This window comes from Monodelphis domestica, chromosome 1 (assembly GCF_027887165.1).
Source record: "Monodelphis domestica isolate mMonDom1 chromosome 1, mMonDom1.pri, whole genome shotgun sequence".
Taxonomy (NCBI): domain Eukaryota; kingdom Metazoa; phylum Chordata; class Mammalia; order Didelphimorphia; family Didelphidae; genus Monodelphis; species Monodelphis domestica.
Genome location: NC_077227.1, coordinates 716,531,652 through 716,549,614, shown reverse-complemented (window position 1 = coordinate 716,549,614; position 17,963 = coordinate 716,531,652). Strand labels below are relative to the sequence as shown.

At 44.2% G+C, this 17,963-nt stretch overlaps 1 protein-coding gene across 2 annotated transcripts in view; it reads right to left on the bottom strand.

Moving 5' to 3' along the window:
* Positions 1–347: 347 nt before the first annotated feature.
* CALB2 (calbindin 2) overlaps positions 348–17,963 on the bottom strand; it is a 36,057-nt gene continuing 18,441 nt past the window's right edge. For both annotated transcript variants that reach the window (XM_056811634.1, XM_056811635.1), the window contains 8 exons: positions 16,080–16,160; positions 9,099–9,155; positions 8,269–8,346; positions 7,507–7,562; positions 5,443–5,482; positions 5,257–5,310; positions 4,589–4,660; positions 348–1,050 (listed from right to left, as the gene is read on the bottom strand). In XM_056811634.1, the coding sequence (XP_056667612.1) occupies positions 934–1,050; positions 4,589–4,660; positions 5,257–5,310; positions 5,443–5,482; positions 7,507–7,562; positions 8,269–8,346; positions 9,099–9,155; positions 16,080–16,160 (555 nt within the window). In that variant the 3' untranslated portion in view covers positions 348–933. The remainder of the gene's footprint in view (positions 1,051–4,588; positions 4,661–5,256; positions 5,311–5,442; positions 5,483–7,506; positions 7,563–8,268; positions 8,347–9,098; positions 9,156–16,079; positions 16,161–17,963) is intronic.

The window sequence follows — 17,963 nt, the reverse complement described above, 5'->3', positions numbered from 1 at the left end:
CTTTGCTGTTCCATCCTCTATCTCATCTCCTCACTAGGCATATAGCCCAAAGCTCTGTCCTGTGCCCTCTTCTTTCTCTTTCACTAGAGTTTCCTTATTATCTCTATACAGATGAGATGGCTCTCAGTCTAGGTTTTTTTCTTGTCCCAGTGTCCTGAGCTCCCAGAATACATGACTGTGTCTTCATGAATGAGCTACTCTTCCTAGGTGGGCGATGTGCCACTGACAAGAAATTCCTATGGCAATTTCTCACTTTCTTTGTGTCAAAGGGGGCAAATTCACCTCCTTAGCCCCATTGAGGATTAAGGTAGCTAACCAGAAAGAAGTACAGGTTGTAAGTCAGCGGGTGAGCTTGAGTAGCAGAACTTTTCCATTTTATTGTTTGTAAACTCTTCTTTGGTAAACAATAAGACAAGAAATCAAAACTGAAAAAAGGGAAAAACCAAAATGGAAAAGGCAAGGCAGGTTACGTTCGCACCACGATCAGAAACTGGAAGAAGAAACTAATTATGCCACCAGCTAGAGGAGTTGGATGAGACTTAGGGAACCAGTTAGAAGAGGGACACAAGGGGAGCAAGATAGACTGTCACCCTATTGGACGCAGTAGCCTAAATCATACAACAGATGAGCTCATGCATCACAGCAAAGAGAACTAGGGCTCCTCTCCCCTAATCCAAGTCACAAGCAGAGTGCAGCAAGGCTAGCCGTGGGTGGGTTGGGGGTGCAGGGTTGGGGCATAAGTGATGTGGGACAGAAGGCCCAATGGACATCCATCAGCTGTTGCTCCTTCCTTCCTCTCTTGCTCTCTGGGTGTACTGTGCTGGGTAGCAAGGGGTGTTCAGGGGCCTCATCATCCCTAGATCTCAGTGGAAGCAGCAGGGTAGAAGGGAGAGGAGAATTTGGAGGAGAGAAGGGGACTAGCCCCCCCACATTTTACATGGGGGGCTCACTACAGAGCACAATCTCCAGGTCCTTGCGGTAGAGTTTCCCAGCTTCAGCCAAAGACATAACACTCTTTCTGTAGCTTGTGAGGTTCTGTATATTCATTTCCTGGGAGACCAGAAGAAGGGGAGATAATGGGAGAGGAGTCAGTAAAGTTGACCACTTATGAATGCAAGACTATAACAGCCCCCCACCTCCCCTACAGTTGGAACCACTCCAGAAGAATACAAAAGGCTGACCTGAAACACCATTTGAATATCCCTGTGAACTCAGGAATCTGAATCCTTGCTTGGATTCTGATCCACATTCTAATCCTAGCCCTAATCTTGATTGTTGAAACAAATCCCTCTTACTCGGTCTCCTCCTACAGACAAACAATCCATGCCCCTGAAGGTCTTGGGATATTTGATAGGGTCAGCAGCAATTTGAGACATATCCCATCATCCTCAGTTCTCAGGAATCAAACTTTCAATGGACTCTGCTGAAGGAAGCTGATAGTGCAAACTGGGGTGCTTAAATATTTGCCCCTCCTGCAGTGGAGACTAAAGCCCCATATCATATCACTCAGTAGCTTCTCTTGGATTGGGAACACATGTTTAAGTTGGTTACACTTGTTTGTGGAACCTGTCTAAATACTAGCCTCTTTAAAATGGGTAAGTGCATGTTAAATGGAGGCCAATTTCAAATGGGCCATCTGGACCAATTTATACTCTTGCAGTATTGTTCTATAAAGCTAAGTTAGGGAATGAGTCCAAAGTTCAGAATAGCCATTGGGACAGAAACCCATCAGCAAACAATACTAGAATATTGTGTATTTCACTTTTTAAAGTATTTCATATATCACCACATATATGTGCTTGGTCATCATGGTGGCTGGCAGCAGAGATATTGGATAGTTTCTGGAAGCTAAGTAATTAGTAGTCACCCTTTTTGTCTAGTAGATTCATGTGATTACCCTCATTTTGCTGAAAACAGTACCAAAAAGGTGACTGACTGAAGGACCAGGCCTATTCATCACTATTCATTTCCTTGGTTCCCTGAGCCCTGCTGCCCGCCATATTGTTTTTTTCATGGCCAGGGACCTCTTGCATCTCTTTTTTGTGGTTCCAAGGTGAACCACCTGGTTTATTTGAGACTTGCCCTCTTCATCTTCTTGCTTCCCTGCTCTCCTCTAGCTTTTTGGCAAAGGGTGGTCTACAAACATCTGAACACTGCTTTGGCCATCTTTTAAAAAAACTGAGAACTGGGAAGTCAGCATCTCCTAGAGTAAGACCCTGCTCTAAGCCTGGGAGAGCCACCATTTAATTAGTACGGTTTTGTGCCAATTGGAAGGCAAAGAAAAAGGTGAGGGAAAATCTGGTATCCTGTGCTTCAGGACCTGAGCTTTGCAAGTCCACACTGCAGGGAAATAAGAGTGTGAGGACTGGGCATTGAGGTGAACCTAGGAGCAGGGAGCTGCTTTTCTGTGTCTTTTACACAGAATTGACTGAGGATCCATTTAGATGCTCTCTCTGTGGAACTTCTTGGAAAAAGGGTTAGATGGCTAGATAAAGCTGTTTCTAGGGGCCCCAAATATGTACAAGAACTCCACAGCTTCCATCTCCTGGCTTCTCTGGCTTCCTTCAGTGCTCATCTAAAATCCAACCCTAGGAAACTTTTCTCAATCTCTCTTAATTAGTAGAAATTATCTTAGCTCTCTCTCTATGTTACCAACATAGCATAACGCCTGGCAAAATACAGGCACTTAATGTTTATTAACAAAATCCTAAGAGCTCCCACCAAAATGACTCATGTCTTTGAAGCACAAGGGTCCACCATAATTGCCTCTCTTTTCCCAAAACCGGGTTCTGGCTATAGAAATAGCCCCTAGTCTGTACCATCTTCCCCCTTTAAATGATCAAGCCTGAAGAGTGCTCGAGGTGGAAGGTTCTTCAGGTGAGATGATAGCATTAACATCCTGTGCTCCCTAATTGTGGGTCAAAAATCAAATGTTCCGGGGGCAGCTGGGTAGCTCAATGGATGGAGAGCCAGGCCCAGAGAGATAGGAGGTCCTGGGTTCAAATCTAGCCTCAGACACTTCCCAGCTGTGTGACCCTGGGCAAGTCACCTAACCCCCATTGTCTAACCCTTACTGCTCTTCTGACTTGGAACCAATATATAGTATTGATTCCAAGTCAGAAGATAAGGGTTTAGAATAAAAAAATCAAATGTTCCTTGGGAAGTGGTACTGGATGGAAGCAACCACTTGAAACTGAGAACATAGCTCCAGGATGTGTATATCATGCTCCCCATTAAAGCGTAGAACTGATTGTTTCACACATCTGAGTCTAAATCTTTTAGCTATTCTTCATGCTACAAGTTACTAGAAAGGAGAAGTATTTACAATTATATTTATATTTTTGTGGGGTTTTGGGGGACTCTTGTGCCCACTCCCATAAGCACATTCTCCATTTTCATCTCAGTTCATACTCCTTTTCTTTTTCCTTTTTAAACCTTTACCATTGCTTTCTTAGACTCAATATAAGTACTGGTTCCAAGGCAGAAAGAGTGGTAAGGGCTAGGCAACTGGGATCAAGTGACTTATCTAGGGTTACATAGCTAGGAAATGTCTGAGGCAAGATTTGACCCCAGATCCTCCTGATTTCAGTACTGAGCCACCTAGCTGCCTTGGTACTCCTTTTTAAGAAAATAGAATTTGTTAGGGATAGTGAGGTGGCTCAGTGGATAGAGAGGTAGGCCTGGAGGCAGGAGGTCTTGGGTTCAAATGTGGCCTCAGACAATTCCTAGCTATATGACCCTAGATAAGTCACTTAACCCCCATTGCCTAAAGCCTTTACTGCTCTTTTGCCTTAAAAACCAATAGATAATATTAATTATAAGACAGAAGGCAATATTTATTATTTTTTAAAAACTTGTTGACATTTCAACTTTTCCCTCATTTAGACTTGAACCAAATCTATTGCTTTCCCCCTGTTTCTCATAGATATTCTTTATTCACCCTCAGAAGCAGCCCTCTAGTCCACGTCTTAGTAAAGTCATACTTAGACTTTGTGAATCTCTGCTCTCTAGTGGCTTCCCTTCGCTTGCCATCCCACCGGATCCAAAATGTTGCCATAGATTTGGGTTTCTCTGGCAGTGACTTTAATTACTTTGCTTCCTTGCTTGTTTGGAATTACCAGACCATTGGCCAGCCCATCCTCACCTCTGCTCTCTCCCCTATGCCATCCAGAAACATACCCCACCTACTCATGCTACCTAGAGAGGGATTCTTGGTACTTTTAATTCTTTCTAAGCTTTTTTCTCCACACCCCATGCCAGTTCAGAGCTATGAAGATTTAGTTACAAAGGCAACATAATTATGGGAGGGCCTTACTTGAATTTAGGGGTTCTCATCTGCTCCAGGAAAATAAACTTGTTGGTGTCCCCCTTTTCTTACTCTGCCTCTCTTGAGCCTATCCTGCTGGCTGAGTTTCCCACCTCACATCTGTCCCTCCCATCCCACATCCCCTTTCACATAGGAAGCTTGCTCAGATGAGACAGTTTGGCTGGTATAAATCCTTTTCAGATTTCTATGGGATAGGGCTGTCAGAATTGGGGTTCCTAGTACCACCCCCTCAAGAAGCTCCCCCCAAAACCTCCTGCTCACCTTCTTGTTTTTCTCATACAGATCCTTCAGAAGGGCGTCCAGTTCATTCTCGTCAATGTAGCCACTCCCGTCCTGTGCAATGAGTGCAGATGCTTGTCGGGGGATTTCTAATAATGCCCTCCCTCCTCCTGCACCCATCCTTGTTCCAACTTGAGCTCCAGGAACCTCGCCTTTCCATGACTCATCACAAGGGGAGGAAATTAATGTTAAACCAACTAGCCAGTCTAATCAGTTAGTCTAACAATTCTAATGGAGAAAAAAAGTCAATCTCTCAGTTATTTAAACTGGCCATCTATTTTCCTCGAAGCAGTTGTTGTTATTCTCTAGGACTGAACAGATCACAGCGTTAAAAAAGGTTCAAAGAACTTCCTGGATGCCATTCTTGAGATGGAGTTGTAAGAGAAAGTTAAAGATGCCAAGAGCACGTATTCAGTTTCATGAGACAGATGTTGAGGGCTGCTACCCCCACATCCCATGAAAGACGTCCTTGTGTAAAGGAAAATGATAAATGGAGTTGATTAGTCTAGGGGGACCAAGGCAGCCTAACCCTGACTGTGTATTTCTGATCATTTTTCTTCTGCTATGGGGGTTCAGATTCCCTGTCTCTGGCTTTCCCCCACTAGATAGAGCACTTTGATTTCTTTTATGCATGCTGGCTTTCTTTTTACCTTATCATAAAATGTAAAGATCGCATTGAACTCTTCTGAAGTCAGCTTCATGCCCTGTAAGGATCAAATATGAACGACTGGATAAATAAAAATAAATTTAAAAGGCAGGGGAGCCTTGTGGAAGCAAATTTCAGTAAGAAGAGGAAAACAGACACTGAAAAGGGAAAGAAAAAAGAACTGTTTTACCTGAAATTTAAGGAGAAAATTTTCCTGTACAGGCAACAGTCTGGAAGGAAAATGTTAAGAGTATAGATTAGACAATAGACAAGAGAAACTGAGATAGAGCAAAGGATTCTGGGAGAGGGTTAGTATCTACAGAGAAGATTGAAAAGTCCAAATATGGGAGAAAACAAATGAAATGAGTCGGTGGGGATCATGTAGTACTATTTAGTTTTCTCATTTCTGGAAAATCTCATCCAGTCTTTTTTTTTTTAACCCTTACTTTGTCTTAGTAATAATTCTAAGACAGAAGGGCAAAGGCTAGGCAAACAGGGTTAACTGACTTGTCCAGAATCACACAGTTAGGAAGTGTCTGAGGTCATATTTGAACCCAGGTCTTCTTGACTCCAGGCCTAGTGCTCTATCCACTGTGCCACTTAGTTGCCCCCAATCTCATCCCCTCTGGTGGCTTCATTTATCATTTAGATTAAATTTATATCCCAAGCAAAAATTCTTTTTTTCTGAATTTCAATTCTGCATTGCTAGTTTCCTACTAGATATCTCTATGTTTTGTTTTATAAACCCTTACCTTCCATCTTGGAATCAATACTATATATTGGTTCCAAGGCAGAAGAGTGGTAAGGGCTAGGCAATGGGGGTCAAGTGACTTTCCCAGGGTCACACAGCTGGGAAGTATCTGAGGTCAGATTTGAACCCAGGACTGCCCATCTCTAGGCCTGGCTCTCAATCCACTGAGCTACCCTAGATATCTCTATGTTTTCGACATTCTCTTTGGAACTATTTCAAATATAACATATCCAAAAGCAGAACTCATCCAGTTTTCTTATTAAACTTGTTCTTCCTCTTATGTTCTGCATTTGTAGTGGATGCTACTGCCACCCTCATAATCATATAGGCTCAAAATGTTAGCATCATCCTTGATTCTTTTTTTTTAATCCTTACCTTCCATCTTGGAATCAACACTAAGTATTTGTTCTATGGCAGAAGAGTGGTAAGAGCTAAGCAATGGGGGTTGAAGTGACTTGCCCAGGATCACACAACTAGGAAGTGGCTAAGGCCATATTGGAACCCAAGATCTCCCCTCTTGAGGCCTGGCTCTTACTCTACAGAGCCACCTAGCTACCCCAATGTATTCGATTCTTCCCTCTTCCCCACCCCAATTATCCAATCAGTCGTCAAGAGCTATTGATCCTACCTGTGAAATATCTCTGTCCTCGGTGCCCTTCTTTCTATTCACATTCATCACCCTTGTCCCAAGCCTTTCTCAACTCTTTCCTGGATTATTAATATATCCTCCTAACTGGACTCTCAGCTTCCATTTTTCCCTTCTTTCTTTCATGTTGCTGCCCAAGTATTTTCTAGTATATGTGTTTAATCACACAATACCTCTCAAAAAAAAAAACAAACAAAAACCCAAACAGCAGTGTTTCCTCGTGGTCAGTGGGATAGAACAGAAATTCTTTGGCCAGGCATTTGAGTCCCTCTAGCTTTAATTTCTCCTTCCAGCCTTATTTCATGGCATTCCCATTCAAAGGTTCCATGTTTCAGTAGAACTGGACCATATATTGTTCCCTAATTTCATGCTGCTCTCTCTCTGTCTCATCTCTGTCTATACACACAGTACCAACTATGCCATGGACTCCCCTCCCTCCATTATTCCACTTCCCCTTCTTCTCCTCTGTCAAGATCTGCTTCAGGAACCATCTCATTCATGAAACCTTCCCTGAGCCTCCCAGATAGAAGATATCCCTCCTTCCATGAACTTCCTAGGCCATTTCTGATTTCTCTTAGGCATGTTATAATTTTCTAATTTGTCTTATAGTATTTCTACCCCTGCCTCTTCCTTTCCCCCTGTTCCCCAGGGTTGGCAGCTCCTTGTGCTATTTTTCATCTTTGTATTATTAGCCCCTAGCACATAGTAGGGACATAATGAATATTTCTTGAATTTGGCTAGAAAATGCCTTTCTTTTTGGTTGGCCAGAGGGGATGGGATCACAGCCACAGGCAGCAGAGCTGAGGACTTGTAGGATATTTGTAATAATGACATTGGAGGTATGAGGTGGTTCTTACCGGGACATCTCTGAGAGGCCCAATTTACCATCTCCATTTAAGTCAAACATACGCAGCTGTTGAGACAAAGAAATTTGGGTTACTGGTTGGCAAGTCAACTTATCCACTCTCAGGTCTATATTCGAATCTGACAAAGACCCATCTGACACCGAGTCTTTCAAACTTCAGCCATTTTCCAGCTACCTCCTGTTCACCAAATATTTTCCAGGTTTTGTCGGAAAAGAAAAGGAAGGGGATGATGTGCAGAAACACCCTGGGATTGCTTCCTTCCTTCTGAACCTGTGTGGAGGTCAGGAATCAACATCACTTAGAAATGGTGCCCAAGTGAGAGCAGGGAGGCTACAAAAGCTCCATCCTCTCCTTTCTTCCTAGAGTTGAGAAGCTAAAAAACCTGTTTCTCATTTCTCAGTGAGCTATAATTGGCTTATTTTCAGTCTTGCCTAGCTCTCTTCCCTCATCTCTTCCTTGCTGGAGCAGCTGTGGTTGCTATGGAAATAGCCAGTCCCCAAAGTCTCCTGCTGGCTTAGGGGTTTAGACCGGCTTAGATTTTCAGCTGGTTCTTGAAAGGATGGAGCTTGGAGGGTGGGGAGCAGCAGGTGGAGTAGGGACCTGGGGATGTCACAGGCATGGCTGAGGAAGGGTTCTTGGGTCTGACATAACTGCTATTCCTAAACTCACTGAAGGACCAGAACCCCATCAGCTTGGGACAAAGACTGTGTTCCAGTTTAATTCTTCTATCCTAGGAGGAAGCTTTGTACTTACTATGGTCTGTGTATACTCTTGGAGCTTGGGCTCATCATAGGGCCGGTTAGCTTTCTTCAGCAGATCTGACAGGAATCCCTGAAAACACAGAAGGAATCAGTGACCTAGGAAGCCTACAGAGACATTGGTGGGATTAAGTAGAAGTCCTGAAGACAACTGGCTGGTCCAAGGCATGGGTAGGAGAGCAAGGAAGAAAGAAGAGGATGGAGATAGGTAACAGAAGAGAGTGGAAGGCTATCAATGATTTCCCCAGGTCATCTTTGCCTTAGTTAATGATTGAGAATTTACTCTGGTATCTGGTCCAAAGGGAAGGGCACGTCTGGTTGGGTTACATTCCCAGTCTCTCATTTCTTCTTCCAGTTTCAGAGTGGCAGGGAAGGGGGACAGTCACACTTGGGACCTCAAATGTGGTACCCAATCATTACACCTGGAAATTAGAAACCCAAACTTGGGAAAGCTCCCATCCCTGAAGAACATCACTGCTCCAACACACAGTGTGGGTGTGAGCACACTGCTCCTTCACCCATCACCCAGAGGATGCGTCATCTCACACCTAACTCTGTGGCTGGCCTGGAGCTGAGAAAACTGAGAAGTGTCTTGGCTTTCCAGGTGGGAATCTTCTAATTACCCTTTTCACAAGATGTGCAGTGGAGGGATCAAACCTGTTTATATTCTTTTCTAGTCTTGTCCCTCCTTCTTCCTACCCTCACCCCACCAGCAGCTTTCTCCCCAGAAGCCTACATCCTATGAATATAGTAAGATGAACAATAATACATTACCCAGGAACATCCAGGCTTACGGGCGCCATCTTTTTTTCCATTGCAACTTACCTTGAGTTCATTGGCCTCAATGTAGCCACTTCTGTCAGTGTCATATTTCCGCCAAGCCTGCAAAGGAATTATTGGACTGTTAGCAAAGAGAGCCCCATATGGCCATCAGTATGCCCACTCTGCTGTGTTTATTGTTTCACCATGTTGGGTATAGGGCATCTTCTCATACAATGTCAGCCTTGGAAGATGGAAGAAGAGAAAGACCTTTGAGAACCCAGCCAGTACTTCAGACTTCCAGGCTCCGTTTTTTGACTTATCCTCTCAAATATTTGTCTCCTTTTCTTTCTCCAGGCTATCTCTTTCTCATCTTTGCCTATACCCTCTAGGCCTTAGTCTCTCAAGCCAGCTTCCCAATCCCAGTTCCCTGGAATTGTATAAACATTTTTTGGTGCCTCAACCCTAATCAGGAGATGATATGTGTAGAAGAGATGGACCCTGGGGATAAGAAGACAAAATGAAAACACTCCTGGCCTTTCAGGAATTTAAATTACCTTGGGATGGAGAGGGTGAGAGGAGGGCAGGTCCAGGATAAATGAACAGGTTCAAAAGACAGATGCAAAGTATATGAGCACTGACTGAGAAGGTCAGGCAGAGGCATTTGGAGAGGAGGTGATACCCAAGCTGATGTTCAAAGGAAGACGAGAGGTGGGGATAAGGACAAAAAGCCATCCCTCTCATATTTGGGAAAATACTTCTTCATGGAGTGTGAATTTAGAATGGGGAGTCTGGGGAACAGCAAGCTGCTGTGGTTTGCCTGTAATAAGGAAGGAGTGAAATAAAGCTAGAGAACCAGGCTGGAGTTAGGTGGTGAAGGACCTTAACGGACATGCCGGGGAGTTTATATTTTATTCTAGAGGCACTAGGGAACCATGGAAGATTTGTGAGCAGGAGATTGACATGATCAGACCTGTTCCTTAGGTCATTTTAGTAGCTCAGTACAGGATTGAAGAAGGTAGAGCCTAGGGCCATGGAAACTATTTGTTGTTATTCAGTCATATCTGATCCTTTGTGACTCAATTTAGGGTTTTCTTTATTTTTTTAAACCCTTACCTTCTGTCTTGGAGTCAATACTGTGTATTGACTGTGTATTGACTCCAAGGCCAAAGAGTAGTAAGGGCTAGGCAATGGGGGTTAAGTGACTTGCCCAGGGTCACAGAGCTAGGAAGTGTCTGAGGGCAGATTTGAACCTAGGACCTCCCATCTCTAGGCCTGGCTCTCAATCCACTGAGCTACCCAGCTGTCCCCTCAATTTAGGGTGTTTGTGACAAAAACACTGGATTAGTTTGCCATTTCCTTAACCAGCTCATTTTACAGATGAGGAAGCTGAGGCAAGAAGGGTTTAGTGACTTGCCCAGGGTCACTTGGCTGATAAGTGTCTGAGGCCATATTTGAACTCAGGTCTTCCTGATATCAGATCTGATGCTCTATCCATTATGTCACCTTATTGCCCAGGGAGAGAGACTAGTTAGGCTATTAGAATAATCTTTGTGAGGGTTTGGAAGTGTGTGTGTGTGTGTGTGTGTGTGTGTGTGTGTGTGTGTGTGTGTGTGTGTGTTAGCCATGTAATTTGGAGGGAAAGGGATTTGAGAGGAGTGTGAAGGTACACACAAATACTGTATATAGTATGAATGAGGGGTGAAGGAAAAGGAAGAAATAAGGATGACTGAAGATATGAACAAGGGAATTAAGGGAGAAAGATAATTATGGTTTTGGACATTCTGAATTTGAAAAACTGATAGACTCTGGAGGTAGAGATAGTCAACTTGAAGTTGGATATGCAGGATAATAATTTAGATCTTCCCTCCCTCTTTCCCTCCTTCCTTCCCTCCTTCCCTTCCTTCCTTCCTTCCTTCCTTCCTTCCTTCCTTCCTTCCTTCCTTCCTTCCTTCCTTCCTTCCTTCCTTCCTTCCTTCCTTCCTTCCTTCCTTCCTTCCTTCCTTCCTTCCTTCCTTCCTTCCCTTCTTCCTTTCCTCCTTCCCTCCCTCCCTTCCTTCTATACACCCTTAGCTTCTGTCTTAGAATTAATGCAAATATTGGTTCCAAGGTGGAAGAGTGGTAAGGGCTAGGCAACAAGAGTTAAGGATCATACAGCTAGGAAATATCTGAGGCCACATTTGAACCCAGAAGATCCTGTATCCAGGCTTGACTCTCTACCACTGAGTCACCTGGCTGCCCCAGCCAAGTACTTTCTTCATAACAACTTTGTAAATTTAAAAAAAAAAATCTTTTTTTCTTTTTTTCTCTCTCAATGTGGCTACTGTGTAAATATGTATAATTGAGTGTCATATTCCTTGACTTCTCAATGGGTGGGGAAGGGGACGGAGGGAGGAAAAGAATTTGGAACTCAAAAAAAGAATGTAAAAAGAAACCCCCAATTCTGTAAGGTAGTTGGTGCCCCCATTTTAAAGATGAGGACAAATGACCTCTTTCCCCCTCTTAAAGTTATTGCTTTTTCCACTGAGCAGAAAAACAAAGCCTAGTCAATAGCTTCAGTTCTGTGTTACAGCAAACTAACTGGAGGATATCCCATTAGGAGAGCTCCTCCTTTCTTGGAGAAAAAACTCCATTGGATTCCTGGATGGAGGAAGAATGAATGGATAAATGCCTCCTTTAAAGGATGGGAAAGGGACATCCACAACCTTTCTCTAGTGAAAGAAGACGGGACAGAAGGGGGGGGAGGGGGGCTGGCTATTGGAGAGAGGACAGCTCAGACCCCAGGCCATTCCCTGAATGAGAGTGAAAGGTCTGCACCAGATTTTGAAGTGAGATCATTCCAAGTCCCAACTTTCCCTTCCTTCCCTCCCTCGCTCTGCTCTGCTCGCCTCTCATCTCTTAGCATAATGCCATTGGATCATTATTCTTTTGTCATTTGAGATAAAGAGTTAGCCTGGAGGTTTTTGAAATTCCAAAGGAGTCCGGATGCTTGGCTAAAATTAGAGAGCCTCCGCGCCGGCCCGGAGCAGGTGGGATTCATGTTCTCTGAGAGCACAAACCTTTCAGGGCTTCTGAGCAAACCTATTTCATGTTTTTGGCTGATAAAAGCTGAAAGGGGGAAAGACTCGGGAGGTTATTATCCCGGGACATCTGCCTTTTAGCTATTGTGCTGCTCTGGAGAGCTGAAGCCCGAGATGGATTCCAAACCATTTCAGCCCCCGAGAGGAGGACGATCACAGATATTTGGCCTGCTTTCAGCTCCCTTTTAATCTATCTCCCCACTCTGCTCAAATTAATCTTGATATTCTGGTTCTAGATAGGACTATTCTTCACTCCCTGCCCTCCCTTTTTCATTTACTCTGTATAGATCTTGCCATCCCTTTATTTTTTCATTTTATTTTATTATTTGAGTCCTTCCCTTTCATCATAGTATCAATATTGTATATTGGCTCCAAGCCAGAAGAGTGGTAAGGGCTAGGCTATGGGGGTTAAGTGACTTGCCCAGGGTCACACAGCTGGGAAGTGTCTGAGGGCAGATTTGAACCCAGGACCTCCCATTTCTGGACCTGGCTCTCAATCCACTGAGCCACCAGCTATCCCCTAGAATGTATCCCTTAAAAACCTCCCCAAATCCTTACCTTGTATCTTAGAATTGATACTAAGTATTGGTTCCAAGGCAGAAGAGTGGTAAGGGCTAGGCAATTAAGGTTAAATGACTTGTCCAGGGTCACACAGCTGGGAAGTGTCTGAGGACAGATTTGAACCCAGGACCTCCCATTTCTGGACCTGGCTCTCAATCCACTGAGCCACCCCTAGAATGTATCCCTTAAAAACCTCCCCAAATCCTTACCTTGTATCTTAGAATTGATACTAAGTATTGGTTCCAAGGCAGAAGAGTGGTAAGGGTTAGGCAATTAAGGTTAAATGACTTGTCCAGGGTCACACAGCTGGGAAATGTCTGAGAACACATTTGAACCCAGGACCTCCCATTTCTGGACCTGGCTCTCAATCCACTGAGCCACCCCTAGAATGTATCCCTTAAAAACCTCCCCAAATCCTTACATTGTATCTTAGAATTGATACTAAGTATTGATTCCAAGGCAGAAGAGTGGTAAGGGCTGGGCAATTAAAGTTAAGTCACTTGCCCAGGATCACACAGCTAGGAAGAGTCTGAGGTCACATTTGAACCCAGGACCTCCTGTCTCTAGACCTGGCTCTGTCTATTGAGGAATGTATCTTTCTTGAAGGCAGGGACCATTTTAGCTTTTCTTTGTATCCTAGAGCTTAACACATTTAAAAAATAGTTGTTGACTGACTAATTGGCATACTCATGAGGAAAAGAAGGAACTAGGTATGAAAAAAAATAAATCATGGAAAAGCGAAGTTAGACGGGTTCAAGAGGTAATTGGTGTATTTGGAGATGGGCCACCCTGAGCTATTTCCTTTGTTTAGTCAGGTGAATAACCAAGCATAGGTGACCCTAATCCGTGTGCCAGCCAGGAATGTACTTGGACTTCCTTGCAGGAAAAACGAGTTAAAAACCGTTTTTAGTTACATATTAGACAAAGAAGGCTACGGATGTGCTGGATCCCCTCCCAGCTGGCGCTGCTACTTCATGGGGCTCCCATTTGAAGGCAAATGCCAGTTTGTGGTGCCAAGAATGGTGGGATTTCAAAAGTTCGTCCCCCACCCTGAGACACTGTTAGCTCCTCGCCAGTGTGAATTCCCTCTGAGGATTTCATTGAAGGCTTTTTGTTTCTTGGGTTCGATTTCTAGTCCCTTTTTGGCAATGAAATTCGGTGGTAGGATGATTAGATGGATATGGAGTTAACACACGATTAAAACAGTAACATGAATTCCACTTGTGAAAATCTCCATGTAAAAGCTCTGGCTGTTTGCCTGAGAAGACACAGAGTGCAGGCTGTGGGTATGGCTTGGATTTGGCTTTGGGAGCGATCAAGGGAAGGACAAGCAGATTATTAGCAAATCATTCCTGGTCTGCTTGAGCCGTGGTCAGTTCTGTACAAGGATGCAAAGGCCATGTAAGATCTTTGAATGCTCCGGTTATTTTTTAATATATAAAGCCTGGGAAACTTGGCGTACCCAGCGTCTAGCTGGGAAGCTGAGGTGTGGGAAGAAGACATGATGTCTGTAGTCACACAATGAGTCTGAAGCAGAAGACAGACTCGAATTCAGGATATTTCCTTCTCTTGGGCCTCAGTTTATCTATCTTTAGCAAAAGAACGCATTAGCCTAGAGGTGGGAGGTCCTGGGTTCAAATGTGTCCTCAGACACTTCCTAGCTGTGTGACCCTGAACAAGTCACTTAAACCCATTGTCTAGCCCTTACCTCTCTTCTGCCTTGGAACCAATATATAGTATTGATTCTAAGACACAAGATAAGTTGTTGTTTTTTTTTTAGGGATACATTCTAGGGGGTAGCTGGGTGGCTCAGTGGATTGAGAGCCAGGTCCAGAAATGGAAAGTCCTGGGTTCAAATATGATCTTAGACACTTCCTAGCTGTGTGACCCTGAACAAGTCACTTAAAGCCATTGTCTAGCCCTTACCTCTCTTCTGCCTTGGAACCAATATATAGTATTGATTCTAAGACACAAGATAAGTTGTTTTTTTTTTAGGGATACATTCTAGGGGGTAGCTGGGTGGCTCAGTGGATTGAGAGCCAGGTCCAGAAATGGAAAGTCCTGAGTTCAAATATGATCTTAGACACTTCCTAGCTGTGTGACCCTGAGCAAGTCACTTAAAGCCATTGTCTAGCCCTTACCTCTCTTCTGCCTTGGAACCAATATATAGTATTGATTCTAAGACACAAGATAAGTTTTTTTTTTTTTTTTTTTGGGATACATTCTAGGGGGTAGCTGGGTGGCTCAGTGGATTGAGAGCCAGGTCCAGAAATGGAAAGTCCTGGGTTCAAATATGATCTTAGACACTTCCTAGCTGTGTGACCCTGAGCAAGTCACTTAAACCCATTGTCTAGCCCTTACCTCTCTTCTGCCTTGGAACTAATATATAGTATTGATTCTAAGACACAAGATAAGTTGTTTTTTTTTTTTAGGGATACATTCTAGGGGGTAGCTGGGTGGCTCAGTGGATTGAGAGCCAGGTCCAGAAATGGAAAGTCCTGGGTTCAAATATGATCTTAGACACTTCCTAGCTGTGTGACCCTGAACAAGTCACTTAAAGCCATTGTCTAGCCCTTACCTCTCTTCTGCCTTGGAACCAATATATAGTATTGATTCTAAGACACAAGATAAGTTGTTGTTTTTTTTTTAGGGATACATTCTAGGGGGTAGCTGGGTGGCTCAGTGGATTGAGAGCCAGGTCCAGAAATGGAAAGTCCTGAGTTCAAATATGATCTTAGACACTTCCTAGCTGTGTGACCCTGAGCAAGTCACTTAAAGCCATTGTCTAGCCCTTACCTCTCTTCTGCCTTGGAACCAATATATAGTATTGATTCTAAGACACAAGATAAGTTTTTTTTTTTTTTTTTTAGGGATACATTCTAGGGGGTAGCTGGGTGGCTCAGTGGATTGAGAGCCAGGTCCAGAAATGGAAAGTCCTGAGTTCAAATATGATCTTAGACACTTCCTAGCTGTGTGACCCTGAGCAAGTCACTTAAACCCATTGTCTAGCCCTTATCACTTTTCTTCCTTGGAACCAATATATAGTAGTGATTCTGACAGAAGATAAGAGTTAAAAAAAATCAAGAATGCATTCGCCCCTCTCCCTTTCCTTTCCTCGGGGGGTTATAATGAAGGGGCACAGAATGCCTGCAAAGTATTTCAAAACTCCCTGAAGAAAATTGTTGGATCGACCCAACTGGTCATTAGGACATTGTGCTGAAGGCCAACCTTGGGGCCTCTCCAGTCCCAGAGGAAGCCCAAGAGCTTGGTTTCTTGGATGGCTCTGTTCCTCTTGGAACAGGGCTCTGGGCTATTTCTCTGAATGAATGGCAACTTCAGGAAGAGCATCTGTCTTATGGGAAGAAGAAAGGCAGGCATGGGCCTCCCAGGACACCCCAGAATTTACCTCCATGAATTCTGCACTGGAGCCCACATGTTGCCTGAAGCAGAGCAGGAAGTTTTCCTCTGTAGGCAGGATCTGAGCCAACTGAAGGGAACAGAGAAGAGGCTGGTGAGTATTTCCTTTCAGGTCCCATCCTTCACCTGGCTGCTGGGAGGTCTCTCAGCCACCTTGCCAAGGTGGCACCTTCTTTTGCTTATTCCCTTCGAAGCAGAAGAGGAGGTGGAAGAAGATGGACCCTCCCCCTGCCTTGAAGTCCCCCTGAAGTCCTGGGATACAAGGGCAGAGTAGGAGCTCTTTAAAATGCAGCTGGAATTCAGTTACAGTGAGTCATAACAGCTTATGAATGGAAGGCTTTGGAGAGAATTGGCCTCTTAGGTCTTAGAGCTAGTAGGGACTTCAGAGGTCTTATGGATGAAAAAACGTACACTAGAAATATGAAGTTCTTGCCCACGGTTACATAGTGGTATATAGCAGAGCCAGGAATAGAACACGGGTTCTCTAACATGAAATCCTGGGTATTGGCAAGAAAAAAAATCCTAGATGGGCATCTGGGACGTGGGCCGGGAGGTGGGAGAAGCCCACCAGGAAGGGTCCAGTGATAGGCAAGGTAAGGAGGAACTAAGTAATAATAACTGGCATTTATATAGGTTTTAAGGTGTGCAAAACACTCTACATGTTTTATCCTTCGATCAAAAGTTAGGCCCAATTCCTTGACTTTGGTGTTTGTCTAGCAGTGGCTCTGGCCCATAGTAAAAAAATCCACCCATATGAGCACATGTGAAACTGCCAATCTTGTGGCTTAATTTGCCCCACATCATTTTGACTTGGGCTCCCTGCTCTGCTATATTTGGAGGAGGGGGGAGGAGAGAGAGAGAAAAAGGGGGGAGGAGAGAGAGAGACAGAGAGACAGAGACAGAGAGACAGAGAGAGAGGCACAGAGAGAGACACAGAGAGAGAGGCACAGAGAGACAGAGAGAGAGACAGAGACAGAGACAGAGAGAGACAGAGACAGAGACAGAGAGAGAGGCACAGAGAGAGACACAGAGAGAGAGAGAGAGACAGAGACAGAGAGAGAGACAGAGACAGAGACAGAGAGAGAGGCACAGAGAGAGACACACAGAGAGAGGCACAGAGAGAAAGAGACAGACAGAGAGAGAGACAGAGAGAGAGAGACAGAGACAGAGAGACAGAGACAGAGAGAGGGAAAAGGAGGGAGAAGAAGAAAGAGAGAGGGAGATAGGGAGAGAGAGAAAGAGAGGAGGGAAAGAGAGAGAAAGAGAGAGGGAGAGAGAGAGGGAAAGAGGGGGGAGGAGAGAGAGAGAGACAGAGAGAGAGACAGAGAGACAGAGACAGAGAGAGGGAAAGGGAGGGAGAAGAAGAAAGAGAGAGGGAGATAGGGAGAGAGAGAGAAAGAGAGGAGGGAAAGAGAGAAAAAGAGAGAGGGAGAGAGAGAGGGAAAGAGAGAAAGAGAGAGAGAGAAGGAAAGAGAGAGAGAAAGAGAGAGAGAGACAGAGAGAGAGAGAGAGACAGAGAGACAGAGAGAGGGAAAGGGAGGGAGGGACAGACAGAGAGAGACAGAGACAGAGAGGGGGAGTGCTCCTGCCTGTATTGGGCAGGAGTAGGCAACCTTCCCCAAAGAAAACCTAGTAAATTTCCATGATGTTAGACCAAGGAACCATTGCTGTTCTCTTACTTCCTAGGAGGGTAAAAGAACAGGATGAATAATAATAGCTTATATAGTACTTTAAGGTTTTCAAAATAGTTTACCTATGTTATCTCACTTAATCTTCACAACCACCCAGGACTGTTCTTATTTTAGAGATGAAGTAATACGCCCAGGGTCACAAAGCAGCCATTTGGACCTCAGGTGTTCTTACTTCTTCTCAA